This window comes from Anarhichas minor, unplaced genomic scaffold (assembly GCF_050575085.1).
Source record: "Anarhichas minor isolate MPS153535 unplaced genomic scaffold, ASM5057508v1 ptg000021l, whole genome shotgun sequence".
NCBI lineage: Eukaryota > Metazoa > Chordata > Actinopteri > Perciformes > Anarhichadidae > Anarhichas > Anarhichas minor.
Window position 1 is genome coordinate 4,457,002 of NW_027466467.1, and position 27,313 is coordinate 4,484,314.

General features: G+C 42.8%; 2 protein-coding genes across 3 annotated transcripts in view; one reads left to right on the plus strand and one right to left on the minus strand.

Moving 5' to 3' along the window:
• Nucleotides 1-317: 317 nt before the first annotated feature.
• On the minus strand, nt 318-11,983 carry LOC142954628 (bactericidal permeability-increasing protein). Of its 2 annotated transcripts, none has more exons than XM_076095757.1 (16): nt 11,965-11,983; nt 3,827-3,934; nt 3,596-3,710; nt 3,381-3,512; nt 3,125-3,280; nt 2,952-3,015; nt 2,432-2,492; nt 2,255-2,346; nt 1,952-2,128; nt 1,817-1,876; nt 1,557-1,724; nt 1,402-1,469; nt 1,267-1,309; nt 1,122-1,185; nt 658-734; nt 318-481 (listed from the first exon to the last, which is right to left on the minus strand). In XM_076095757.1, the coding sequence occupies exons 2-16, from the start codon at nt 3,927-3,929 to the stop codon at nt 440-442; spliced, it is 1,422 nt and encodes a 473-aa protein (XP_075951872.1). In that variant the 5' UTR covers nt 3,930-3,934; nt 11,965-11,983; the 3' UTR covers nt 318-439. The 2 variants fall into 2 exon arrangements, with proteins under 2 accessions (XP_075951872.1, XP_075951871.1); XM_076095756.1 differs by lacking the exon at nt 11,965-11,983 and adding an exon at nt 5,431-5,453.
• A 7,387-nt stretch (nt 11,984-19,370) lies between these two features.
• Nucleotides 19,371-27,313, plus strand: part of LOC142954629 (band 4.1-like protein 1) — a 71,095-nt gene continuing 63,152 nt past the window's right edge. The window contains exon 1 of the mRNA XM_076095758.1: nt 19,371-19,781. The gene's annotated coding sequence lies outside the window, so the exon portion shown is untranslated. The remainder of the gene's footprint in view (nt 19,782-27,313) is intronic.

Genomic DNA, 27,313 nt, shown 5'->3' on the forward strand with positions numbered 1-27,313 from the left:
TTAATGTGAAATTAACTGAACTTCTCGTCCCGTTTTCATACCGAGAATGTTCCCTGACTTTAATGGAGACATAGCAACCTTTCAATTTACGGATCAATTGTCACACCCATTAATTACAAATAAACCAACAGTTTGAGCGTAAAAACACTTGATTTCCTGCATTCTCCATCAATTTATGGAAAACACGACGGCGCCAAGTGACAGTTCAAAATATAATGGAATGTAATGCAGCGAATCACCGAGTCAGACACTTTGAGAAATCTACATTTTACGCGTGGAAAACCTGCTCTGGGAGAACTTTTCAAAGAAAAACAGTCTAAAGAAGGAAACATTTATTTAAAAAAATAACTGAGATCCAAATGCAAACAGAGTATTATGCGTCTTCATTGTGGCATGCCCCAGCGCAGAAATGAATCCTGGGAGTTTCCAGAACTGCCATTCAACCACTGAACTGAACATCTGTCCCAATCATCATGTAGTCCTAGAGAAGAGCACAGCAACAGGTTAATAACAGCTCTGAGATTATGAATTCTGTTCAACTAGATATTTAAAGAAGCTTTCTTCCAAGTCCTTGGCCCTCATTAAAACCCTTTTCATATGATACATGCAGCTCACTCAAACACAGGCAGCTTTATAAAGAAACATGCAGACTCTGACCTTCAGGACCTGAAGCTGAGTGTTCACGAGCTTCATCTTTCCAAGTGTAGGAAGTGGGTATCCCTTTGCAAGTTCAACTGCGAAGCAAAGTGTCACACGTTTAGATAAACTAGTCACAAAAATAGATTGAATTGAAATAGTTTGAATTATACAGTGCAAAACATGCATTTAATTAATGTGCTTGACATAAAAAGATCATAATTAAACAAATAAACAAATAAAATAAGTACAACAGGAGATTAAAATGAACTTGGGTTAAGGAAAATTAATTATAAATAGTTCAGTATGGTAACAGTGAAAATAAAAATAAAGACAGTAGCAATGTGCAATGATGTCAAATAAATATCCTTTTAATAAATACAAAGTTTTTGTATACAAAAAAGGGGCAACCAGGTTAGCCTTTCTGGCTTTAGTTAATCTAATTCATATACTGTAGAGACGGAAATGTAAATGGAAGAACTCACCGTTCACTATTGGTATCACAACCACTTTGAGGACCAATTGGAAGATGCTGTCGAGCGCTGTGACCTGTGGGTTAGGGTTCGGGTTAGTTTGTCATGCTGGTGCTGACTGTGCACTCTGTGACTCATGTTAAAATGCAGTTCTCACCTGAAAGTCTCCCACATAGCTTGTCCTCAGGGTCAGATCCATTCTATGCAAATTAGGTACAATTAGACTGTGATTTTCATCTTTACAAGGACCTTTTGGCCCCCCCCCATTTTTTCCTCTGACGTAGTAACTCACTTGTTTAGGGTGACCGCTCCGGCCAGCCTCATTCCACTGACAAACAGTCGGGCGCTGACGCTGCTCTCCTGTAAAGACAACGTGGGGAGAAAGTTACCAATTTTGGCACACACAAATAGCTTTTCCCCCTCTATCATGCCAGCTGTGTGACCTACCAAGTTTAGGACAAAGAGAGGGGAGAGTGTGGCGTTGGGTTGGATAGCGTAGGCCGTCACCGTGCACGTGGCCTGCACCGTGGCGTTGTTGGGTTCAAACGTGGTCACTGGGTTTTCCGCCGTCTTCACCAGCAGCTTCATCATCAGACCCGGGAAACGCTTGGCGATCTGAAAAACACAGCGATACACGGCTCACAAACTGCCAATAGGTGACCATGCCTCCTTTAGCTGATGAGAGTCAGCGGAACGTGTTTCGTCACCTGCGGGATGAAAACGCCGAACGTCGTGGTGTCGAGTCGGATGGGCGAGCCTTGTGGGATCTGTCGTGACGGAAAGGTTGGAGTTCAGTGTCACCTCGTGAAAAGGTGGATAGACGATGGAATGGAGAAGCTCACCATGTCATCGGTGATGTACAGGCTGAGGGCTCCGGCTGTGTTGTAGACGAAGGCCGCAGAGTTGGCGGTGAAGGCGGACAAGCCGATGTACAACATGTTGTTGGTCTGCGGCGGCAGGGAAAAGGCCGCTGGGGAGAACGGAGGCTCCTGGTGCTTCCCAATGTTGTAAAATTCACCCTAAGTGACAAAAGACACAGCGGAGACAGAAGGGTTAGGTCGTGGCCATGATTGTCTATTTCTTCAATACCAAACCGAAGCTTCAGATATACATCATTTTCAGTATAATGATAGACATTTCTTTACCTTCAAGCCCAATTCTATGGAGGATGTTGACACTGTGGGCGATGACACCATGAAGTATTCAATCTCAGCGAACTGGTCCACCTTGGCTACAACTGCAGTAAGGTAGAATGTCTCTCATACACTCTCAGCATCAATGAAACATCCAAATATTTGACATAGATGTATACATATTTTTACCATTGAGAGTTTTCAACTGAGGGTTCAAATCAGATACTGCATCGGCCACAAGGGGGCAGATCTGCAACAAAAAACGACATTCCAGAATCCAAAAGAAACTTACTCAGTCCCCCCAAAACCCAACTGGTATCCAAGAGCTGAGGGGTATGTGTGCTGAGGGGTATGTGTGCTGATGTCTAACTTTGTCTAATGTTAATTCATTTAGACAAAAGAGTGATTGAATACTCTGACTGATTGTGACACAGACTTATTTTCTGTCAGATCTGAAAGATTTGCAGTTTTTTTTGCACTCTGTGTGAACTGAGAAGTAGTTGAACTTGTAATACAGTATTTTACACTGTTGAGATATTTTGTTGCAGTAAAGGAAGTGAATATTACTTCCTCAGCAAAAGTTGTTCCCAGCAGCTCTGTGATCTACTCTGAAGAGGGAACTCTTATGAATTATCAGCTGCTTTTAGGAGGAAAACCAGATGCTTTGTGACGATCTAAAGCAGCAGGTACACGGCTGGTTTCCCCTCACCTGTTTCTGCAGGGCGTTTCGTAAAGCCTTGTCGATGAATTTTTTGAAGAGATTGTACAGCCAGCTGAAACACAGACACATCACAGGAATGAGGGCAGTATGTCGAGCATTACAAAGGAAACCTCACAGTCCTTTCCCTCGCACGGGTTCAAACACAGCGGGGTTTCGTTTACCTGGCTCCGCCGTGGAATTTGATGCTCGCGCTGCCGACGGTGGCCGCGCAGTCGACAGTGCTGACCGCAGGATGGCCTGTCTCGTCACTCTTGATGGCGATGCTCATAGTGATGGTGAGATCACTGACGCTCAAATCGAAAGAGCCGCTGTCCTTTCTGTTAAGAGAGAGGAGTCACCGCTGCAGCAGAAATATCACAGAAAATGGATTTAACTGAGCTGTATAATAAGTAGGACTTTTGTTTTTCCCTCACTCACATTATGCGGAGGTACTTGACCCTCCAGTTTCCGTGCAGACGGAGGAAGGCCTGACTGATGGACAGTCTGACCCCCGTTCCTGGCACCATATCCAGCGCGGACGTTGGCAAACCCACCTCCACTATTTGCAAACTGGAAGAGACGACATGCACGTTTGTGAAGTATCCCGGTTTCCTACAGAATTTACTGGAGTGTTGAATAAACTGGCGCCTTACTTCGTCAGGCTGTACCGGACCTTGCCAATGGGAGACACCTTCTGGGTCCCTGAAATATCTGGCACTTTGATGGTTTTCAGTTTCTTCTGGATGGAAGCCATCCCCAGTTGTCTGCCTAGCAAAAAGGCAAGTGAATGTGATGGTGAGATGCTGGAGAGATCAGAGCTTTCCAACTGACGAAGGAAGCGTGCCTCAAACCTTAAACCTCAAACCTTAAACCTCAAACCTTACCATATTCAAGGCCTTTTGCGGTTAGCTTGACCTTCACCCCAGGATTGGTGCTTAGGGTCACGGGGATTAAAGCCACCAGAGTCAGCCAACAGCACAGGAACATCTTGACTGTTGGGAGATAAAACAGACAAGATCATGAGCTAATCTCCACATTTTTTTTATTAACATGACACCATAAGCCAGGCTGTATTTCTGCTTTTGGGTGGTTGTGGTTTGTGATTCCTTAAATCGATGGCTTCGTCTTTTAGAGGAGTGCCTTGTCTTTTGTCAACATTTAAAGAGTGAAAATGTGAAAACCTGTAGAGCCACAGTACAAATCCACATACAAGTACATTTGGTTATCTACCAATCCACAAAACTATGAACTAAAACGACCCAGTCAGCTTTTATGTGAGCTGTCTAGATCAGGAAACATGTGATTTAACAAGCGATTCAGGTTTGGCTCTCCTTCCTGTGTCACATGCAAACTCAATCAGAGCAGACTGGGCTTTATTTGGGAGGAGGGTTTGAAGAGACTGAGCGTTTCAGGGTACATGCAGGTATATTCAGACGTACAAAATCGGGAAAAATAATGTTTTTTGAACAATAAAGAGTACAAACGTGTTCTAGTAGAAACCCAGAATATAAGAATCTCAAAATGACCACGATACGTCCCCTTTAACAGCATCTTCTCGTCTTTATTTTAAAATCTTAATCTAAAAAGTAACTCCACCGCAAGTAAATGTCATGGAATAGAACAATATTCCCCTCCGTAATGTAGTGGGGTAGAAGTATCAAGTAGCATAAAAATACTTTCCCCTGCAGCCTCTGCCTCAGTGGAGGCCCGTGAAAGAGCTGACTGTCAGTGCTGCAGAAGAAACCGCATGACTCCTGACAAGTCAGCAGGCGAGCTGGACCTTTATTAAATCAGGCCTAGTCCTAGTACTTTTGTCCACTTTGAATATCCATATTTGAATCATGTTTTACATGATGAAAAATGCACTTTTTGGAGCATTCAGGTCTTTGCGTGTCCAGATAAGATTGCAATATTGCTGTGTCAGCAAATGCCACGGCTGTCACATGCTGTGTTCCCACAATCAAGAGCTCCAGCGGTTGTTCAGGAATGCAAACAGTCCAAACAGTTACACACAGTGCTTTTATCTGGTTGACGTTGCCATAACGTTATTATGTTGCAGGTTCGAACGACAGATTTCTGTCTCTGAGCACGTTTAAGAGCCGACAGATGAAGTCAGAGTGCACTGACAAAATGTAAGACATGTGACTACCAGTGGACGGCTCTCTTAATGAAGTTTCCATGTGGGTCAGAAGTGTAGCAGAGGAAGAAAGTGCGCTTTCAACAACAAAACTGTAAAAAACGAATTGTAAAAAAAAAAAGCTGCCTATCAAAGAGCAATAATAGATAATTCCCAAAACAATATCAACACCTGCATCTGTCTTAATCTGCTTAACATGCTCTTTGATGAATACGCAATCGAGGCAGAGGAGGAGAATCCCATCCTTTCCATCAAACAAATCATAATCTTAGGGCAGTTTATTCCCACTGGAATCTCCCCTTGTTAAGAACATTTTACCCCATATACAGTGAATACACACCCTTCTCTTACCTGAAGCAACAGTTTGTCAGGTTTCTTCCGATGTGTCACAAGGCAGAGTGAAAGAGGAAGGGAGGCACATTGCCTGTAATTCACTTAGTTAATGAGGAACTGAGCTTGGGGGACTAACCCAGATAAAGCAACAATAAGCAGTTATTGCTTCACCGTCCTGCTCTCTAACAGTGATTTTATCCGAGTGTCGTTTGCATTAAAAAACAAACTCTGAAGGGCTCAGTTCTAAAACTTGACGTGGTTTGGAGCAGCTTTTTGTCATGTTCGTCTCCTGTTGCTTTCTAGTTCCTTGTGTCAATTTCCAGTAAACTAATGCACAAGAAACTAAGCACATCAAAGGAAAACATGTCCCTCAAGCCACTCAGTGCATATAACACATTCTTCTGCTGCTGTTTAACTGTGTCGCAGAATGAAATGATCGTTCTCGTATTGAGAGTAAAAGTCCGCAGAGTGTTCAGAATTTTACAATTTTCCTCCGTCAATATTTGCCATCATAATGAAAAACAAAAGCATGCTCTCCGTCCTCATCCTTACAAGGGCAGAGCAGGGTTTGCTCATGTATCATAGAGTATGATACACAATTCATTGTTGGGTTTTTCTCAGGTGGCAAACCTCCAGTTCAGCCAATGCTGAAGTGCCTTAAACCTGCATTCTTTCTAATGTCCAGCAGGGGACGACTCCTCTGGTTGCAAAAAGAAGTCTTATTGTATAGAAGTCTATGAGAAAATGACTTCTCTCTTGATTTATTACCTCATAAACATTGTAAACATAAGTTTATGGTCTCAGTCTCTAGTTTCAAGTCTTCTTCAACACAGCATGATGTTCATTTAGTCAATTTTAGTAGATTAGATAGACGATAGATAAAAAGCAGGGTATGCTTTAGGGCGTGGTCACCTTGTGATTGACAGATTGCTACCACAGCTTCCCTCCTCCGCAGTCCAAATATGATCACTTCCTTTCAATGGTTGCAAAAAATCAAGACGGCAAGGACGGCCAAAATGACGAACTCAAAGCTTCAGAACCGTTTCCACAAATCAACGGGTGACGTCACGACGACTACGTCCACTTCTCATACACAGTCTATGGTTTTACCATCTGTTTAGAGCTGTACCTTCTTGTAAATGATCCTCTGTTTTGTAAAGAGCATTGATGTAAAAATCTTTGGTTGAAAACGTGTGCCCTGAGTACGAGGCAAGATAAATGATGAGAACAGCTGATATGACGACTGACAGCCCCAAACGATGACCGGAAGGAGAATGTGTGAGAAATAGACTCCAGGCCTAAGCATGTAGGAGAATAGTCACCCTGACTAAATCTACGCTGGAGCTTTATTTGGACAAGGAGCTTGGATTATCAATGAGCATTGGTAGCATGTAGGATATCAGGTTTGGCAAATTTTGGTGAACCAACTTATTGTAGCAACACAATCATAAAACCACTTGCAGTCATTGTCATCTTCATGTCTGGCGCCAAGTGACAGTTCAAAATATAACTGAATGTAATGCAGCAAGGCTCTCAGGCATTCTGTATTGTTTTCAAATATTTAATCGTTATGTTATTGACACTCGTGGTCAGATGTGGAGCTCACCATGGAAATCCAAGATAACATCAAATAGCAATGAATAATGGCACAACCGCCTGTTCGCTCCAATGATAATGCAAACTAGTTTGTTCAAATATTGGTAGGGACAATTCTTGTCTTCCCAAAATATTATCCATATGCAAACCTACGCCTTTTTATTCTTAGAGAACTAGTTGCTGTACCTTTTTGAATATCAAGTAATTGTATTGTTCAAAATATTAAAACTTTGCTTTGATCGTAGTTATTGTTCAACGACTTGAACATTAATATGATGCTCTGTCTCTTTAATAGAGTTTGGCAACAACAAAAGAAACACGTACAAATTCTTCCAAATTCAATAGTCAAATAGAATTAAACAATACACCAATACGAAAACCATACATCTACACAATCTTGTGTTGTTTTAGTTGGATAATGAAAAATATCAGCCGTCCCACAAAAGCTCATATACGTCATGTGCCAAATGCACCTGCATTCCTCATGTGTTCGCATGTTGTCAGGACATGGAACGAGACGTGTCATATGTGCCATTTTACACACGTTTTCTACTACAGAGGAGGCGCAGAGTTCAGTGTCATTGTCATGCTCTCCTCTGCTGCTGCCTCCGGCCTGTCCACACCCGGGTCTGCAACAGAGAGCCTTTTACCATGTTTGTCTTTACCAGCCAGTTTACCATAACTAACCCTGCCTGCCTGCACACGGACACTGTGAAAATTCATGTCCGTTTGCAGCACATTTTTATAAAGTTCTACATCTTCCTTATTGCTATTATTGTCATTATCTAAATGTGTTACTAACGGCTGATGTTCCTCCTGTGGTGCACTCCTGCCCCCCTGAGGCTGAAGGCAGTAGGGCACCTACTTCATACAAATCCAGTACGTCAAAGATGTACGTTCTTGACTCAGCAGAGGAAAGCCCCTTTAACACCACACTGTTTCTAATTCAGTATGTTGTTAAGGGGGGGGGGGAAACAAATAAGCAAAACCGAATGCCTCTTGATATTTTGGATTGTGTCCCCTCGGGGGCCTTCACACTCTTCTTTAAAACAAAGATCCTTTCATCTGGATAACCCTTACCATGAGGACTGTGAAGTGCCTTTTTTTCACCACCAGAATTACATTAGTGGTTGCCAGTGAAGTCATACTCATGTCTCAGTATTATGTAGATATTTCTAAGCTGAAAACAGTAAAGGGTTGTTCAATCTAATTGAAGGACATTTTTGAAAGTCTGCTCTGATTGGACTGTAAGAAAAATATGGCGCACCTTTTTTTATTTCACAGTTTGTGGGTTGGTAGGCACTCCCGATACCCAACTGTATGCAAACAAGCACTGAAAAATTGAGTTTATCAAGCTATGTCCCCTTTAATAATGATTATCATGTTATGAAAAAGCAAAACTACAACAATGATTGTCAATAAGACTGTTTTCAAAGTGCAATACAGCAACATGTGATATCAAAGCGTGGAAAGTAGAGCAGCCGAGCACACAAGAACTGAGCTGCTTTATGGGCTCAGCGTGTGATGAATGTTTTATACTCGCATACTGTATAGTCTTATACATAATATAGGGCTGAGCAGGCACTGGAAGAAAACTCATTAAATACCTGTTTGCTTTGTTATCCAGTTAAAATATTGACATACATCAGTAAGAGGGGAAAAAAAGATGATTTTTGCTTTTTTAGAAATCAATATATTCAAATAATAAGTAAACAAGTGGGTTTTTAGAGTGGAGCATACTTGTGTCCGTGCTGCCCGACCAGCTGAAAATATTATAAAAGGAAATATTGACAACGGTTCCTTTGGCTATGAGGAAGGTGAGAACTCATTCTTACTTGTTTTTGTTTAAATTTCCATGAACTCTTGTAACTTAAGAGTAAAACCAAGGACATTTTGAAATTTTAAATGCTGTGGCAGTCAAGTAATGCGATGACACAGATGGCCTAAGCACCCTGTGGTCAGACTGTGGGCTGATTCATTTCTCTTTCCTTGAGGACGGAAGAGCCTCAAGGACATGCTACCACTTATTTCAAGACAGCAACGCAAGCACCCTGTCCGTCTGTGCTGGAGTGTTTTCAGACTACAAGGTGAGGTTGCCAGTTAGTGTTTGACTGTAAAACCCGTGTAAAGTCTTATGCACTGCAAGAATGTGACACGGAATGACTGCAAGATTCCCCCAGCAGCATTTACGCCTATGAAGCTGACAGACCGCTGTTCAATGGTGTGAATTATCCAATAACTCAAGGGGTAGAGGTTAACTCTGGGAAATGGTTAAATGAGCATTTTTCCAGTTGCATGTCTCCTCTGGTAGCCTCTTACAATAATGACTTTAAATGGCAGCGGAAATTAATTTGAACTGTGTCGTGAAATGATGCAGCGGGGTGTCAGTAAAACGCACACAGCGTGCTCATGCTCATTACCACCCAGGTCTTTGATGGCTCTACACACCAAAAGATACCAAAGGGACCGTTTTAGCATGAATGAATCTGGCTTCCTCTAAACAGGCCGTTTGCTCGCCGCTGAGCAGGAGACAGTTTGGATTGATGTTTCCCGCCAAGGAGGTGATGTTTTCAGAATCAGCTTGTTTGTCTGTTTGTCAGCAGGATTTTGGGGAAAAGTGCTTGAAGCGGATCAGAATCTCGGAGCGGATTCACGCATTATTTTCCCCTTCTGCTAACGTTGAGGGATTTGGCCTTGGCGGAGTACTGTGTTCTCCGAGTGCCCTTCTAGTTCAATAGTGTTTGTATCGGGTGAGTCGGATATGAATGTGTAGATTTTAAGGTAATCTGTCGGATAGTTGTCGAGACATTTCGTTCAAAAGCACAAACCTCACTGTTGCAATAAGAAAAGCCACGGGGTACCCAAAGTCCATTTGATTCATCCTCTGGGAATCATGACTGTCTTTACAAAAGCCCACCAATCTACTAGATGCTGAGAAATTTCACTGGATAAGTGAAATCTCGGATGTGCTGCTGACACTAAAGGAAAAGTCAGAGGCTCATCAATGTCTTCAGGATTCATCCTCTGGGTGCCATGAATATCTGTGCCAAATTTCATAGCAATCAACCCAACAGTTGGCAAGATGTTTAGGTTTGGATCAAAGCGGTGGACTACATGAGTGAATGAATAATATCAGAGCAGAACGTAGTGTGTTTTTATTTAATCATGCACTTATGTGAATGATATATTGGAAATTCATGTTGCTCTATGTTGAACATGCTCTTGCACCATGTTGGTCAGTGAAAATTGTATCACTTGCTGCACTAAAACAAACCCCAGCATGTGCATGATTTAGTCTCAGCGGTGGTTCTAAGTCGTAGTGTAGTAGACGTGAGTAGATCTCAGTTTCGTCATTTTAATCATGAAACACTGTACGAATCAAAAGACACTTTCAATAGATTAATCAAGGTTTATTAATACCAAGCACTCCATACATTAGTGAAGGACGCTGCAGGGCCGGCCAATAGCGGAACTAGAAAAGATTCTTTCCAAAGTCATAAAAGAGCCTCAGCCTCGTATTGACAGGTTTCCTCCCACTGAGGCTGTAAACTGGTCGGTGCATCAGCCAGCGGAAAAGTGCCGTGAATATCAATCAGGCAACTCCAGCAGCGGGCCAGCAGAGTGATAGCTGACCAAAGAGAGAAAGAGACACATAAAGAAAGAGAGACTGGTGGGAGGTGGATTGATTTCTTTTTTTAATCGGAAGCAGTTTGGAACAGCCCTGCCCTGTGGAGAATTGACTTTTTGCCGTGTGAAGATTTACAGCTAATGTCTAGATCTATAAGCAGTTATGCACACGTCAGTTAACATGGATTTTCTGGGCAATTTATATTATGTATAGATTATATTCTTAATTTTGATCCATGATGATTATGTTCCATCATTTTGTCTTTAGTCATTCTACCCAGAGAGTGTTCAGTTAGTGTTTTTGGGCAAAGGCCCTCGGTAGAAGCTGAGTCTGTGAAGAAGTATGCAACACAGACTATGTAACATGGCATACATTTGATGGAATACATTTTTGTTTAGCCGAAGTTTGAAATTGTTGATTTCTACGCATTGTAGGCTTTAAATTGCTTTTAGATTGAATTCAATGCAATTTCTAGCCATGAATGCATAAAGTCAATGCAAAGACATGAGGAAAAATTTGAAAAAAAACTAAACTTTTGTTGAGTTATGAGAACAGGTTTTTTGGCCACTTAAGGGATGCAAAAACAAGCTGTAAATGCACAAAACATGTACTACCACTGTAGTGCAATTACATTGTGAACTATGGTGGAAGATTTCTCTGTAATATTCGACAAAGAGAAATCTTAGATCTTGCATCTCACTTAAAGCTGCATCGCTTGACATTTTGGCTCCTTGGACTTTGTTGAAGAAGCTAGCAAAATATTGACAATGTCATCTTAAAAAGTTTGTATGGTAAACATTTTGCTCATCTTTGAACTCCTGAAAATGAATATCCTTGTCTTTAGCTGCTAAATGCTCCGACTCTATCTGTCTGTTGTTTTGTGCCGGGCAGGTAGCACACAGAGGGTTTATAGCACCAGTTTTGGAAACTGAAAACATCTGCCAGCTGCTGTTGGAAACAAGATTGATGAGAGCGATGACATTGCACCAAACAGTAAAGCTGTGAAAACAACTAGTCAAAAGAAGCTGAAAAAACCCAGTCTAGCTGATGGGAATTGCAGAGAAGGGTGATAATTATCTGTGCGGTCGTCACTATCAGTGACCCACTTTCACATACAAGTAGTCATGTGATTCATTGTTCATGTATAAATATTGATATTAGCAGCTGTAATCTCTGAACTGTCGCAGAAACACAGAATTGATCTACATGTGCATGAATCTCCTTGAACTTTATCAGAGATTTTATATTTTTGTATGATAACAAATCCTCTGTATCCCAAAATGTTGCATTTAATTTACGTTGTGCATGCATGGTTTAAAAAAGATTACCTCTTGAAGTGCTGCAGCTCATGACATCATGGGCGTTAGTTACAGAGATAACATTTCAGACTTTCACTTCCCTAAATATGAACACGTGCTTTGACTCGGCCGGTTGCATGTTTGCATGAGAGATGTTGTCAGATATTGTGTTCGCTTGGAGTCTGCTCGGACCTGAGCTGTGTTGGTGCAACGGAGATGAGGGGAGCCTCAGATCAATGGTTCAGTGTGTTGGGCATAAAAGGAGCAATGTGCCCCAGAGAGAAGGGCTGTCTGTGCCCCAGCGCCACGCAGCTGTGGGACCCGGGCAACCGTCCATGCCCTCCGCTCCCTCCGCAGTCCACAGCACTGTTAGTCCTCCCTCCATGGCCAAAACACTGCAAGCTGTAAAATAATTTCCACAGAGGGCCGCACTGGAAATACATCTGATGCTGCAATACGATGCTGTATGCCGTTTTAAAAAGCGCGTACAGTGTTTTCAAATCTAATAGAGATGATTTTTGAGCACAGCGAGCAGAGTGCTAACCTGTGTCTGACTTGCCGCTCTGTGTTTCTGCAAAGGCTGCGACACACAGCGAGCCCGGTGAAGCAGCCAGAGGGGCTTGTGGGAGATGTCCATTTGTGTTTTACGAGTTAAACAGTTGTTTCGTCCGCTTATCGCATGCTTGAAAGTTCAATGATCCCCAAAATCGGTTAGAGTTTTTGCCGAATGGCAGGCAGAGCAGGGGCCGCAGGGCTTCGTGCTCAGTCCCAGACACAATAAGGCCTCTTTAGTCCACTCTGAGACATGTCTTTTAATTTCGTCTCCTATGATCGTGCAGTGGGGTGGAAACCTTTTAAGACACGGTCACAGATGTAAACAAAGGTTGTTTCTTGTTTCCTAGTTGGAGTCAAGACAAGATGTCAACATAAGCATTTCTGTGAACCCAGTAAAGGAACTGGAACTTTGTAGTCCCCCTGAGCGCCACAGAGCGTTTTAGCATCTTTCAGGTCTCCTCCTCTAAACTTTGTTTCCAGCTGCAGCGGCTGCTGTTTTCAGTGAAGAAGTGCTGGATAGCTCCACTGCCTGCCCAGCACTTAGTGACGAGCTGGCGAACATGTAGAGCAGCGAAGGCAACCCTTTTGATATGTGCCATTTTAAAAACTTCTTGTTAATCATTAATGTTATCATTTAGTTTAATTAAAAAATAGTTTTCTCCCAAAATCAGGATGTTGTAATTTTGATTGAACTGTTGGATGAATGTGTGGAATAAAAAAGAAGATATCTCCATCGTGATCACCATTATGGGAGTGTGACGCTAACTTAGTGGAGTACTCTTTTAATAGTCAAAAAAATAATGAAGATAACAGTTGAAAGTATTTTGGATAGTAGACGACAGTGAATGGAGCTGAGACTTGTACCATGCAAATGCTACTGCGAGGCCGTCATCGTGAACGGACTGGAATGAAATTAGCTTTCAGATGATGAAATGCCTTTCCTCCCCTCAATTCAGTATGTATTAAACCAGTCTGTGCCTGAACTATAATTCAAATGCGAAAGCCACAAATAAACTTTAAATCTGAGGATGATTATGACATTTATTACACACATCATTACCACTGAGTCCTTGATAGGAGTCCTTCTCTGTGGGAGCAAACGCAGGGAGCAGAAGCACTCAGAGAGACATGCAGATCATTTGAACGTTTGTACAGTTTATGAGTTTTTCTATTGTGTGTGTGTGTGTGTGTATTTGTGTGTGCACACTTATAGGAGATGGAGCTACATTTGAGGACCACTTATTTCATCCATTAGCCACTCAGCACACCCAGGGTCGACAGTATACAAGCTGAACAGTTAGGAGTTACTCATGCATATAGACGGGTTCTCAGCGTATAGAAAGAGGACACACTATTGTTTATCAAACAGCATCTTTGTTCTTGGGAATATATATATATATATGTGTATGTACTGTATATGTATATGTATATATATGTATGTATATGTATGTATATATATGTTTATTTATATATATGTGTATATATATATATGTATATGTATTTGAAATATATCTGCAAACTGATATATGTATATATATACTATATAATATATATATACTGTATATTTATTTATATATATAATATTATGCAAACCGAACTGGAACTACAGTACAATAATTGTAATATTTGAAACCATTATCTTATAATAATAATAATAATAATGCATTTTATTTATAACGCACTTTTCAAAAAAGAAATCTCAGAGTGCCACAGAGCCAGTACATAGTAAAAAACATAGTTAAAACATAGTTAAAACAAACTATAATAAAAAATAACTAGTAAGCAGTCTTGTAGTATTTGTAGGACTAAAATATAACATCAACAAAAAAGATCAGTTCCTGTCACACTACTTTAACAAAAAGTAAAAATTATTTAATAGTATTTAGTAGTTAAAGTACATAAAAAGTATTTTATATATTTATTTATTTTCAAAACTCTCATAAAGACTGCAGTAAATCATAACGTTTTTCAAGCTGGTTTTGGTTGGTCTGCTTGTCTTTCTAAATATCCTCTTTCTCCGACATATTGTGGAAACTCTTCTATCTCATGTTGTTGGTGCCTCACGATGTCCCCGGAGAGGGAAGATGTTGTTGCCGTCAATGTCTTAGCGGCCTGTTGTTCTTATTGTTATGATGACCACATGTGGTTCAGGATGCCACGGCTGGTTTCCTGTGTGGCCGTCTGCAATCATCAGAGCTTTCCAGACACGCATGCTTAGCGGAGCGTGACAGGCGGGTTCCCCTCTGACCCCTGATGCTGCACAGATACGTGTAGGGCGAGGCTACAGAATAAAAACGCAGCGAGCTTAGAACCCAAAAACAAATAGGACATCAACTTTTGGGCATCTCAGTGTTGTCTGGTTAAATGAGCAAAGATGGTTTGACAAACCGTGCCAAGGTTAAGTGTTAATTTCCTCAACAACTACACTGAATTTCAAAATGTTCTTTTTAAAAATGTCTTGAAGGTCATGTTTTATTATCTTTGAAACACAAAGGATCTGCTGAGCGGTGTTATCAGTCTTATCAGTCAAGGGCTTCCTTTGAAGGACCAAAAGAAATCTCATTTGTTTTAATGCAATACCATCAATCATTTTCTCAAAGCATGGCGGGTTCTTCGGTTGGATATTTGAATCCCTTCAAACGTAAAAGCACGTAGCAAATATTTCTTAACAATTTGTCAAAACTTGGACCCAGTAACGACTTGATTCATTCATTTTCATCCGAGAAGGACTGCAATTGAAACGTGACCTTTTGAGTTGGCGTTTTAGCCACAGCACTTTCCCCCGCCGCGGAAAAAGGTCATGTGGCGGTGGAGCAAACGGAGAGAAGGAAATGGCCTCGTCCTGGCCAACAGATAGCGGACAGGGGAGGAGACAGGATGCTCCAGCTCTCCTCTGATTCTTCTCAAAAACACAATAAATCACTTGCACTTTATCATTTCACAACACACTTTGTCACATCAGGAGCAACATTTGTAGTGGATGTGACTGTCTTACATGAACATGTGGACTAAGTGCAAAATGGTAACAGCTCTTTTGTGGGTATTGTGTAACTAAATTGTTACCGTTCTAGTAAAGTTAATATGCTGCAGAGATGATTTTATTCTAGGGAGGCAGACCCAGATTTGATTCCTGGCCTGTCTGGACAGGTGATAAAAAGCAAATAAAATCCGCCTTCAGGGAGAATGAAAAGCGCTCACTTCATGAGAGGGCAAAATTTAAAAGCTTATCCATTTTTATTTTATCTTATTCATTTTATTTTGGCTATAAAAACAGACAGGAAAGACTGAGGAGAGTTATTTCTGACTTTATGACTGCTTCAAAGGTAAGGAGTAACCACTTTTTCTCTTTTCTTCACCTAAATCTGAATGAATTAAATGATGAACGATTGAATTGTGGAGAATCCAAACGATCTAACGATGTGTAGCATGTCCATGTTTATACATGTATACATCTTCATGCGTGATGCTTTACCACTTAGAACTAGCTTAAACGAGTCCTCAGAGGCGTATTCAACCCCAAAGGGCTCAATATTTAAAAAAATAGTTTTTCATTATCAATTTTTTCTTCTCACTGCCTTCTCACATTTCAGCCAATCCCATGCCCCCTGCCCTCCCTGCTAGCGAGCTCAACACTTGCTATCAAATTTAGCCAGTTAGCTCCTGTTAGCTAGAGCAACAACAATGTCAAAGTTATTCCAAATCAACCAACTTGTATTGAGGCTGCTGCTAGATAAACACAGTACACAGACACAGAAAGCACTTAGCTTTTAAGCCTTATCAAAGGTTCTCTATATGATATTCTGAGCATTAACATAGCAGCAAAAAAACGATTTGCTATGTACGCACAGCTGCGCTAATACGGTGGTTACAGCTGATCACGAAAGCGTAGCACCCACCCTCCAGTTCCCCCTCAGGTAAACACTGTTAGCTCTGTCAGCACTGTTGCTGTCGATTGCACTGTTAGCACTGTTAGCTGCTAGCCACTGGCTCAGCCGTCGCCATCTTTAGAGCCATGTGGAGGAAATAGAAATGCTCAACAAAGCTACTAATGCTACATACCTGCTAACTAAACCATTGACCGACTAGTCTCTGACTTTGTGTTTTAAGTCCTAAACAAGTCATTATGGAGCCATATTTCTCAATTGTTTGATTACGTTTGAATATATAATAAAACATTCAAGATGAAATTGATCAGGCGTGCCTTGGTATGTTGTATGGTAGTTTATGCATTTCTCAATTTCAAGATCACATCTAACCAAGCTATAGTTGTGGCCTTATCTGGAATGCTGGCTGGAGGATGTAATGGCTCTATAATGGCTCACCTCAAACTCAAAAGCTAAAGTATATACTATACTGAAGTTTTCTAAGCTAACATTTTCCATCCAAACACAGTACCTGGATCCATATATACACTTTATGTTTTTAATGAAAATGATCCCCTTGGCCACCTGTCATGTACTCTCGTCTACATTGTAGGCCCTTTGAAGTTCATTTCAAGTTGAGACAGTTTATTTTAGACACTCTTTTAAGTTAGACTGAGGACTCTCCAGTGCCCATCTGTATGAGTGTGAGCATCTGTCTCTTTGTGTTTGTCATGAGGTGGACTAACTACTTGTGTTTCCTTACTTTCCACCCAATGCATGCTGGGATAGAAAACTGTGCAGGTGAGAAGGGCGATGAGGCGAATGAAATAATTATGATGTTCCGTCCTATTTAAAAAAACATCATCGGAGGCAGAGCATCCCGGAAAAACAAGCGGCATCGCCTCGGCTTCACTTTGAGTAATTGATGTCTTCGAACAGCAACCTGCAGCTAACAGCAGACGCCGGTAGAATTCTAAAAAGCCCGTCAGAAGGATCTCACATAGATTTTCTATGAGACGGTCTGTCAGCTCTAATTTTGGGGAGCACCGGCACGAACTGCCCTGGAGCTGTGCTGAGGGGGACGGATTTAAAGGTATTGATGTGTGACCAGGATATTTTTTTTGTGGTTTCAGCTGTTTTTGCTGTCCGCAGTGCTTCCGCTGTCCTGCCAAGTGCCCCCCCCCCCCCCCCCCCCCCCCACCCTAAAAAAAGATGGCGATGCTTCATTATTTAACAGACTGGCTTTAAAAGAAGCTATAATTGATTTGTCCATCCTCAACTTAAACAAGCTTTAATGTGTATTAAGATGAGCTTCAAATCAATTGGCAAATGCTTAAAGTATTTTGATTTTGTCAGCTTATATATAGCATTGTGCATATGATCCATATTGGCTTTAACAAAAAGCCAGAGCAAACAACAAATCTGGAACATTGCCACGAAGAAACATGCATGGCTTTTGCATTCTTGCTCGTATGTTCTTGAGGCGTCAATCAGTTTGGCCCACAAAGCAAAAAAAAAACACATGCGGTATGTTTTAATGCCGAGATCTGAAATGTGGATTTCTCTTTTCTAAATGGCAGAGACACTTTTAGGGGCCTCACAGACACCATTTCATGTACAGCTCTGTCAGTGAAAGAGTCTTAAAGGTCAGACCCTGGGAAGAAAATATAAATACACAGACGGGGGAAATAAAAAAAAAGGAAAAGAAAAGCCTTTTATGTGGAAAGACATATGACGCAGATGCTTCAGAGCAAGAGAGCTCGCTTGAATGCTTCGATGAGTATGAAGATGATGGGAATCGTATACTATGGCTTTTCACAGACAAGAGGCCAGCTGAACACCTATGAGTATGCAGCTGTAATTGGGAGGCTGCTGCGATATATATAAGCCACTGGAAGTTGCTTATTAAGACACTGATTTTCCTTTGATTTGCCACTCATCTATACATCTGAAAGAGACATAAGCACGGCCGGATTAACCTGCTTGGTGGCCTCGGGGCAAAAATATGGTGCTCGGCCCCCCTATTATTATCTGGGTCTTTAGCGACTAAATGTTCCGCTATGTTCACCAGCCAGCCGCTAACTTTGCCTACCTGTTTTTTTTGTGCTGGACAGCTAGCATTTATGTAAGGTTGTAAGACCCGAGATTGGACAATAAAACTAATTTCGGCATGTGCGGAAACACATTGTATATAGCGCCTTGTGGCTCCAAATGGAACTGCACATCCTATCCTTGCATAACACACCTGTGTGGAATGAAAAAAAAACATATCTGTGGTCTGCTGCATCAGTTTTGATCCTTTTGTTGTTTTTTTAAACTGTCCATGTGTCATAATAATGCAATGCTGAATCAGTGGAGATGCCACGTGATACAGTGGTTTATTGGTAAACATATAATATATATACATATATCTATAAATATGTTTTGTATATGGGCCTATGGTTATATTACTGTATTTAAGCTATCTTTTTAAACATAGTGCAGCACTATAGGCTGTGCTTTTGTAAAGGACTGACTGATGAATCCAATCAGCAACCCCCTAATCAGTGGTTTAATTACATTAAACTCAGCGTGCCTTTCAAAATACAACATTGTTCATTTATCACACACAATGGGGAACTGATACCTCCCTATTACTGCTTTCACGGGCGAGTTGCCATTATTATTTTGTTCGCAACAGGGCGCGCTCTCCTTTGTGCTGAACAAAAAAATAAATAAATCCCATCATCTCTGTATGCAAAGGTGAGAGAGTCGAGTCCCCCGCGTGCGTTTCTTAGCAGCGGACGTCGGTGATGAAATCAAAAGGGGTTGTGACGACACCGCGAGAAATAACAGCAAAAGCCTCTGATGTGGTGCTTAAAAAAAAAATTCATCCCAAGCAAGAAGAGGAAACGCCGAAAAATGAACAATCCAAATACACTTAAATGTATGTATCTAAGCCCCTGACATAAAATAAATAAAGAATCACTGACACGTGAATGCAGCTGCCGTGGAAACAATGTGTTGTTATGTCATATTTGTTAGCGTGTTTCCGCGTGTTTATTGAGATTGGAGTACTTGTTGACAGAGAGGGACTTTTCTTTTCATTTATTTTATTTTTTTTGGCAGGAATAGGCACTCGAGTCTTTCGTCTTTACGCATTCCTCCTGAACACACACTGCTACGCGTGCGCGCGTGTGTGTCACTGCTCCCTCCCTCCTCCCGTCCCCTCCTCGCCCGCCTCCCTCACTGCATCTGACAGCGTCCCTCCCTCTTTCTCTCCTCCTTCTCTCATTAGGCTTTTTCACCGGCAAAACACCGACACACTCCCTTTCCTCCCGCCCCTGTAACCGGAGAATAAACACGGAGCGGCGAAGGGGAGCAAGAGTGACCTCCGCCGGTGCGCACTACCATCCATGGTCCTCCCCTGGATGTCTATCTGACAGGAGGGTATGTTGGAATATTCATATCCCCCCCCCCTCTCTCTCTAGATCTCTCGCTAGTTTGCTCTATGTCGTTTTAAACCCAGGCTTGGTTGTGTTAAATGATTTGTTGAATGTCGGGCTTTAACGTTTTTCCCCTCAATGATTACGGTGCTCTGCTGGATTCTCTCTTTTTTGTTGCCTTTTGCTGCTGCGGTGCAAGAAATAACAAATGCATTCATTTCAAGCTGCGGCTGTTCATTTTAAGACCGCGCATGGACTTTGCCCACTTGCTTGCCGTCCCTCCGCCACGGGGGTTTAATAATATTGTGGGAATGAAGCAGCAGAGGCAAGTTGTTGCGTCGTTTTGTGCGCCTGTACTGGCCCAGTCAGTGTTGACAAACCAACCAGGCTGCTAGATTCCCCCCTCACCACCACTTCCAGGATCTGGACAGCCACTCTACAGGCCACGTGATGCTCTACACCTTATTTAAAAAAAAAAAAAAAAAAGTTGTGCCGTTTGTGTCTCAGGCTCTCAGGACAAACTGGATCTGCTATATCGCCCTTTTTATGTCTGTGTGTTCTCTCAACACACCTACCGCTAATTATGCAACAGCCACACTTGACAGGTGCACACACACACACACACACACACGCACCCACACACAGTCAGTGCTGCCATTGTCACGCCCTCTCTTGTCAACAACCCCTCTGGTTTTGCCCACACCAAGTAAAACAAACGTGTAGTTTCGTATATTTTGGCCCCTTGTTGTTTTCCGTCTTACTCGCGGTGTGATCGTTTGTCGTGATGCGTAGACGGTGCACCTTAGGCCGAGAACGCCGTGGAGACGTTCGGCTACAGAGGTGAAACAACGCTCTGCTCTGTGTTTTTGTCTGCGTGCCGGGGCAGGTCCCCTGTATGGAAATGGTCTCACCTTTGGCCCCCTGGCTTCTTCGTGGGTTTTGTGGAATTACATGCAGTAATTGACGAGGAATGCTTTCTGTAGTGCACGTTGGGGGGGGGGTTACACCTTCGGGGTGGACTCTACGGCTGTAGCCCCCCCCAACTATATTTCTATCGATTGCATTGAGTCATTTGCACAGTTGGTTGCAATCGACTATGATCTCCAGGAAGGTTCGATGAAGTGTTTCCCTCAAAAGCTCTTCCGATCGACTCACATTGTGTCATGTTTCTCACTGCATCGGTTCGTCTTGTCGTTGCGCTTATGCCAGACCGGCGGGTCTGCAGTGTCCATGGTACTTTTGTCACGCTCTCCCTCCAGGCCTCACGCACGTGCACACACACACACACACACACACGCCGTTGGCCTCAGCCGGCCGACCTGCTGTCGTTTTAACATTGGACACACTCCTGCGTCTGCTGTGTCAGGCCTGCAAAGTCACTCTGCCAGCCAGCCTCCTGATGCCCCCCCCCCCCCCCCCCCTCATACTCTCGCCCTCCTAACTGCCAGGGAGCCATTACCTCATCCCAGCGCCAGTTTTCTCCACTGTTTGCTCATCACTGCTACGACATTGAATTTCGATCACACAGAGTTCGGGCCTGTCGAAGCGAATCCAACTCAACGATTCTGTGTGACTGTTTTTTTTTGGGGGGGGGGGGGGAGTTTTTAGTGCACAAAGTCTCGCTACTAGTGTGCACATGTTTGTGTTTGTGTTTGTGTGTGAGTTCAGATGCCCGAGGGCTCCGCTGGGAATTCACAGCCCGGCATGCTGCCTCCCACCATTTGCAATTCAAAACGAGCATGTATGAAGCATCCAGCAAGGCTGAGGCAGCCCTCCCCCCCCCCCCCCCCACCGTGTCTCATCGGAGACGAGTCATTCCTCGCACTCGCCAAGTCAACTCGGCCACTTCTTCCTTACTCCTCCGTGGGAAAAAGAGATCAGTTCAGATCAGCTCCTGTGTATGAAACGGTATCGCAGAGGAAGAGGTGGCCATTTTACCTGAGTCATGGTTTCTTTTGTTTATGCTGTAGCTCCAGGCACATGCATAGAGCGCTGCAAAATTGTGTAGGGGTCACCCTGATGTTACCAACGATGATGCAAAGGCAATGCAGCAGCTGTGTGTGTGTGTGTGTGTGTGTCATGCGCTTGTCATTTCTTTGGGCCCAGCTGGCTGTTCTTTGGCTCGTCATGTTTTTTGTAGCCTGGTGAGCTTGGTCACGTCTCTTCCTGCCTTCGGAACACCAGTGAGCAATCACACACACAGAGTCACACACATGGATGGATTATTGGACGGACCTGCCAGCGTCAGGCCCAGGGGCCCAACGTGTCGGGGGACCCCCCTGGCCTTTAACCGGCGAAATGTCACTCAAAGAGACACGTACCAACCAGGAAGAGACTCAAAATGACCACAAGGAAACATACTACAAAGTCTGCAAAGAGATGCAAAACAGATGCAAAGAGACACAAAGCAACCAAAAAGCATGTGTTTGCCCAGGGGCTCATTGTGTCATAATCCACTCATGGACACACACATGCGTATGATATTCTTGTGAGGTACTTGCTTATTGACATCATGCATTGCCTAGTTCCAAACCCTAACTGTATCATCACAACTAACATCTAACCACAACCCTGACCTTCACCTGAATCCATATTTAGCCCTCAAGTTTTCATCCTTTAGGATTGTTAGTAAAACAACCCCCATTTTTATACTATTAATATTCATGGCATAACCATTCATTGTGTCATTGCCTCTCTATAATGTTGTTTTTAAGGATAATGGCAGTCTGCATCATTCAAATTGCGTTCCCAGACACAAGGGACTCGCAGTAAACTCAGCGTGCATGCTGTGGACGTGATACGGAAGATAAAAATATGCCTTACTTATTTGGATCAGTGGAAAGACTAACAAAGACAGTATTAATGAGCTTCATTTTTGTTCTGTCGGGTTTGAATAAAGTGTTTTTTTTCTGAAGAGCAGCGAAGTACAATTACTGATTTGGTCAACGGAGTCGGGTAGTTCTGAGGAGAGCAAATAACTGCTTTTATTCACATCTAACTGTGTGAATTCAGGGTTTATTTTGACCAAACCAGAGTTGGTGATTGTTGTTACAGTGGAAAGACTAAGAAAGACGTTTTATTTAGTTTCTGTTCAGTTTGAATTAAGTGTGCTTTGATGATCAGCGAGGTGAAATAACTGTTATCTGACTGCAGTCTGGTGGCTTTGACGAGAGCATATTGTATGTTTTGTACATCAATTCAAATAATAACCCAAATCTCTGTTGATTTTAGCATCGAGGGGTCATTTTTCAAACACTGCTGATCAGAGCTGGAGCCAATAAATACTCGTGATTACTGCAGAGTCATTTGGAATGAATGACGATTGTAACCTTTCCCATTAAAGGCAAAAGCCAGATGTTACGTTTTTGTTTGGTCCAGTGGGAATGGAGGCTTTACAGAACCACAAAGATTGGTGACTCAGGACGGATAGATAAAAAAAAGGTCAGAAGGCTTAAATATCCTGACCTTTAGTTGCTAGTACAAGTCAAGCTTTAACAACAACTCAATAGCATTTTTCAAACCTTCCCGGTCTAAATGCCATCACACCACACAAACATTGTTTACACACCAACGAACACTTGATACCTGATAAACTGATGAGCAGCACTGTGTCATTGATTGTCGGCTGATGGATTCGTGCGCACCACAGTCGTAAAGTGCACTGCAGCTTTGTGTTTATTCGTTTGTCTAACAGGCCTAATCTTAAATCTCTGTTTTACTTGCTTTCTTTTCATTTCTTAAATCAGCTTTGTTGGGAATAATCAAGAGAGGATAACGCGACATTACGGCAGCTGGATCCAGCGAGCGTAATCGCACCGGCTGTGTCTGCTTTTTTTGGGGTTTTTTTGTTATGGGAGTAGAATTAAGCCTCTTCAGGACGCTGCACCGCTACGACTCAGACCCGAACATCATATCGTTTCGCCGCGTGGTCTTTAATGGAGTGTTTTGTTGGGCTATCCAGCAACGATGTCCACAGTTATTTGCAGCGGCCTCTTCCTCCCTCAGTCGAGCCTGTTGCAGCGCTGTTGCTGTTGCTGTCGGTCTGATCGGGGCTTTATATTTAGCTTTGGTTTTCCCTCACACAGCTTTGGGGCGATTCATTGCCTTCCTCAGATTGCATCATTCTGTCTGCAGTCGGATGTAAGAAGAGAAAAGAGACACTATTTCGTGCCACGAGGCAGTTTTATTTCACCATTCTGCTTTCCCACCTACAGTCATGTAGCTCCTCGCAGTTGATGGGAAGCAGTACTTTGTCCTTCTGAAGGGGGGGCAGAGAGCTTTACCCTGAGCAGCAGCAGCAGCAGCTCAGCTCGGCTCACCTCAGCCTGATGATTACAATGAGTCAGCAGATTCTCCATACCCCCCCTCCTCCCTTCCTTTGCATACCTACACTCGTTTCCGTCGCTCCCTCTCAACTGCCGCCTTCTTTGAACAAATCCCCGTTGCCTCTAAAGGATGAGACTCATGTTGTCTTGCTTTGATCTGTTGCAACGATACCCATAATGCTGCTCTTTTTTATTTTTTTAACTCCCCACAGTAAAATTCATATTTCAGCCACAGTTGAAAAGGAAAGAGAACAGTTGCCACTTATTTTTTTCAGGGCTGTTCATTCTGCTTTCTTCGTGGTCTGCCGCGGAAATGCTTTGCTCCAGCTACGTTGGCCCCTTCCAACAAACCGAGCCAGCGGCCATTGTTTTCTTTCGGGCCACTTCACACTTGGCAATCATTAATTGGAGCCTTTTGCATTCAACAGTTGTGGAGGAAGGCTAATTCTGCTGTTGAGCCGTTCCATTTCCCCGATGACTGAAGTGTGTGATTGCCTCGCGCGCTGCAGAGAGCGGGTGAATAGAGGACAAGCGGTCGATCATAGTGCAGTATTTATAAATGCATAAAACGAGACCTAAAAAGAGGATTAGAAAGGGATTAGTAGCCCCCCCAAAAGAAGAAGTACAAATTCACAACAATTCTGTTCATTTGCACAAATATATTTTTGCAACGTGATGAAGTTGCAGGTTTGTCTTCTGAGGACCATGATTTAAAAAAATTCTGGTTAACGAGATATGCGGCTCCGCTGAGGAAGTCGGGTAAACTTTGACCTCTGTGTTGTGTTCTGCTGCTAATTAAATGGTGCTTGTTGCATCAAACGCCCACTGAAGCCTGCGGGTGTAGCCTGCACGCGGACGGTCTCTCACTGAGTGTAGGATGTGAGAAATGTGCTCGTCGAGGGTCGCGTCAGCTCGGGTCCGCTGCTGTGCTCCGTGGAGGAGCAGATACACAAGACTCCTCCCAGTCCCCGTGGGCCCCGTCGTGTGGCTTCAAAACCGGTCAGACAGGTTGGAAGGCAGATCCAGAAACAGCCGCGGCCGTTCCTCCACACTTTTGTACGCTCACACCTGCCTTGTGTGTTTGCAGTTCTCAGTAATAAGCTGCGGACGCATGCGACACACGTCCTGTGTGGGGTTTTTTTTGTGTGTGGTTCATGCGTTTGGGTCTGTTGCACAAACTTGTCTGTTGGTGTGTTTGCAGCCCAGTAAAGTATCAACTGTGCTGTACACACACACACACACACACACACACACACACACACACACACACACACACTTTTTATCCATTATTTAGCCCAAAGTGGGTATACATTTACATCATAACTGTAGATGTAGAACATTGGCACCATTGTAAGTGTGCCAACTTAGCCATTAGCAGTTCCTGTTTGCACTGTAGGTGTGGAAGTAAAGTCAACTCACTGGATTACTGTGACACCAAGTTGTTTTTAATGTTTAATGGTGATGTTCTCATTTTTGTTGAAAACCAATTTGCCCGATTGTCATGCATGTTGGTGGAAGGGTGCAGCATGGGCCAGGGAAGAGCCCATTGGAGTGGATCCGAGTCGCGGGGCCGATACACATATTATTTTTCACTTTTTATAAATTTGCCACGACAGTCGTCTGAAGGGAGTTCTGGACTTTTGTCAGATATAATATAATATCCTGGTGAGGTGCAAGTCACACTGAATCTAAAGATATTTGTATCATGTCTTTGTGTTGTGATTTGACTGAGTTATGTCTCAGAGAAGGAGGGTTTTAAAGTACTTAAATTGCTGCCATGAACTGTTTGTCACAGCCACTGAAATTCAATGATGGAAGTTCTGACATTACAGACCTGAAAGTTGACTGCTAAATAGAAACATTACTTTTCAAACGTATTGTTGTTTTTCATGCGTTCAATTGTAGTTTACTTCATTTGGGATTTGGCTCGCTGTCAAGATATCAGGGCTTGCCACCATGAACATTTCTTTCAACTGCATGCAACCATGACAGAAATAAATAAATAGTGTTTTTTACTGTGACAGATTGCCTTTCTCAAGCAACTTCTAAAGAAAAGCAAGTCCCCACACTGCTATACTTACAAATGCATCCAAAACATAATAGAACAAAAACATTAACAATTCAATGGAAAGCATTGTGAGTTATGTAAAGTACACACATTTTCTTGTGAATGGTCCAGAAATGACACAAGCTGCTCTGGTTTGATCCTTTTACTTTAGAAGAAAACGCTCCTCACATTGAGTTACAGTCATCATAATCTAGTACTATTGCACACAGGGACATGCACAGTTATTTAGAGGGGCTGTTGCTCAAACCAATTGACTGTAAATAAGAAGTGGACGTCGTCACCATGACGTCGCCCATTGGTTTGTGGACTGCTGTTTTTTTTGAAGCAATGAGTTCGGCATTTTGGCCGTCGCCATCTTGGTTTTTGTCCGTCGCCATCTTGTTTCTTTGGAACCAGAAGTGACACGAGAGGGTGGAGCTGAGTGCAACTGAGCGCTGAAGAAGACATTTTTAGGTTTAAATGTCACAATTAACTATCAAGTTCTAAGACTAAAACACGGACAACTCCCAGACCGGACAACGCCAGAAAGATATTTAGTACATATTATGTAAAATGAATTATGCCAAAAAAACTGGATGTCCAACTGCATCAGGTTGCGTTTTGCAGTATGCAAGGCGGCTCTATTCTGACCCACAATCCTCTGAGCAGCAGATATGTGAGCTAGAAGTTGAAGGTGCGATGTTATCATGACGTAGAGGTTGCCGCCTGGTGTAACCTGAAAAAGGGCACTTCATTTCCCCAAGTTAAAAAGACTCAACTGGGACATTCAACGGCAACAATACCTAGTGTGGATGCTGCAGTGTCACATGACAGGGCATCGCGGTCCTGTGTCCTGTGGAGGCATTCATATCACAAAGTAATAAGTTTGGATGATATGGTGATTTAATTTGGTCTAACCTTAGCAATTATGAGCTGCTTGTATTTAATTACGCAACCACAACAGCAAAAATAAAACTTTTATTTTACTGATGTTTGGGCCTTGTGCATGTCCTTGACTGCGCGTGCCGTTTATCCTTCACACTTGTACGAGCGGTACGCTCTGCTGTTCCTCTCTACGGCCTTCTTCCTCAGCGTGCCAATAAGCGTCCTCCCTCCTCATTAATAAGGTTGTTGATTTATAATCAGAGTTGCCGCTCTCGCCTG

Excerpts from the sequence above, each read along its gene's own strand:
- LOC142954628 (XM_076095757.1), bottom strand. The coding sequence starts at position 3,929 with ATGTTCCTGTGCTGTTGGCTGACTCTGGTGGCTTTAATCCCCGTGACC. Across the intron at positions 2,347-2,431 it reads TCAGTTGAAAACTCTCAATG|TTGTAGCCAAGGTGGACCAG; the intron begins GTAAAAATATGT and ends ACCTTACTGCAG. Across the intron at positions 482-657 it reads CTCAGCTTCAGGTCCTGAAG|GACTACATGATGATTGGGAC; the intron begins GTCAGAGTCTGC and ends GCTCTTCTCTAG.